The sequence below is a fragment of the Bison bison genome, unplaced genomic scaffold (assembly GCF_000754665.1).
Source record: "Bison bison bison isolate TAMUID 2011002044 unplaced genomic scaffold, Bison_UMD1.0 scf7180017864037, whole genome shotgun sequence".
In the NCBI taxonomy this organism is placed as follows: domain Eukaryota; kingdom Metazoa; phylum Chordata; class Mammalia; order Artiodactyla; family Bovidae; genus Bison; species Bison bison.
Genome location: NW_011494609.1, coordinates 2848300 through 2849115, shown reverse-complemented (window position 1 = coordinate 2849115; position 816 = coordinate 2848300). Strand labels below are relative to the sequence as shown.

Sequence of the window (816 nt, the reverse complement as noted above, 5' to 3'; positions counted from 1 at the left end):
CTAACCCCCCTACCCCGCCGCCCCCAGACCCCGGCATAATGCCCACTACACTAAGACAAAAGCTCCCAAGGTCACAGGTGCTAGTGGTGAAGTGCACGGTCCACTGGAGCCCTGACTGTGCTCTCACTCATCGTTTTTCTGTTTTTTGTTTTTTAAGACCATACGACAAAAAATTTTAGACTTCTTGAACCCCTTGACAGCGCCTCTTGGAGTTCAGCTGACAGCAGCAGTTGCAGCCGTGTGGAGCAGGAAGAAGGGAAAACGCCACAGTAAGACAAAGGTAAAGCCCGAAACCGAAGCCACGCGTGGACGGCCCCGTGGGATCTAGAGGTGACCCCAGAGGCCGCCAGGGGAGACCTCGGAGGCGGCCCCCCCCACCGTGTTAAACTCGTGACGTCATCGTCTAGCTGTGCCTGTTACAGCCAGGTGGGGGGAGGGAGTGGAGCCCACCCAACCTCTGTTTTCTTCTCTTCCTACCGTACAATGGGTATATCGTACTTTTCATTTAGCATTTTAATCTACTGTCTAATAGTGTACTTCCAAGAATGTATCAAACATGTACATTTCAAAGAACAACACCGTTGCGGGACCTGCCCCCCAGCCTAAGAAGTGGTTCCTCATTCTACCCGTGAGGACCCCTGGGGGCCCCTCCTTGGTTATAGTACCTTCTAAAAGCTTTCTTTTTTTTTTCAAACCAATCTTTTTAAAGACTTTCTCTTTCTGGGCAGTTTTAAGTTCCCAGCAGAATGAGAGAAGGGTATAGAGATTTTCCCTACTCCCCTGCCCCCACACATGCACCTCCCCACCCCCATCAAC

The 816-nt window shown here is 51.3% G+C and overlaps 1 protein-coding gene across 1 annotated transcript in view; it reads left to right on the top strand.

Moving 5' to 3' along the window:
• DOPEY2 (dopey family member 2) overlaps window positions 1-816 on the top strand; it is a 125480-nt gene that overhangs the window by 87958 nt on the left and 36706 nt on the right. Inside the window, exon 22 of the mRNA XM_010834844.1 lies at window positions 158-280. Coding sequence (XP_010833146.1) covers window positions 158-280 — 123 coding nt within the window. The remainder of the gene's footprint in view (window positions 1-157; window positions 281-816) is intronic.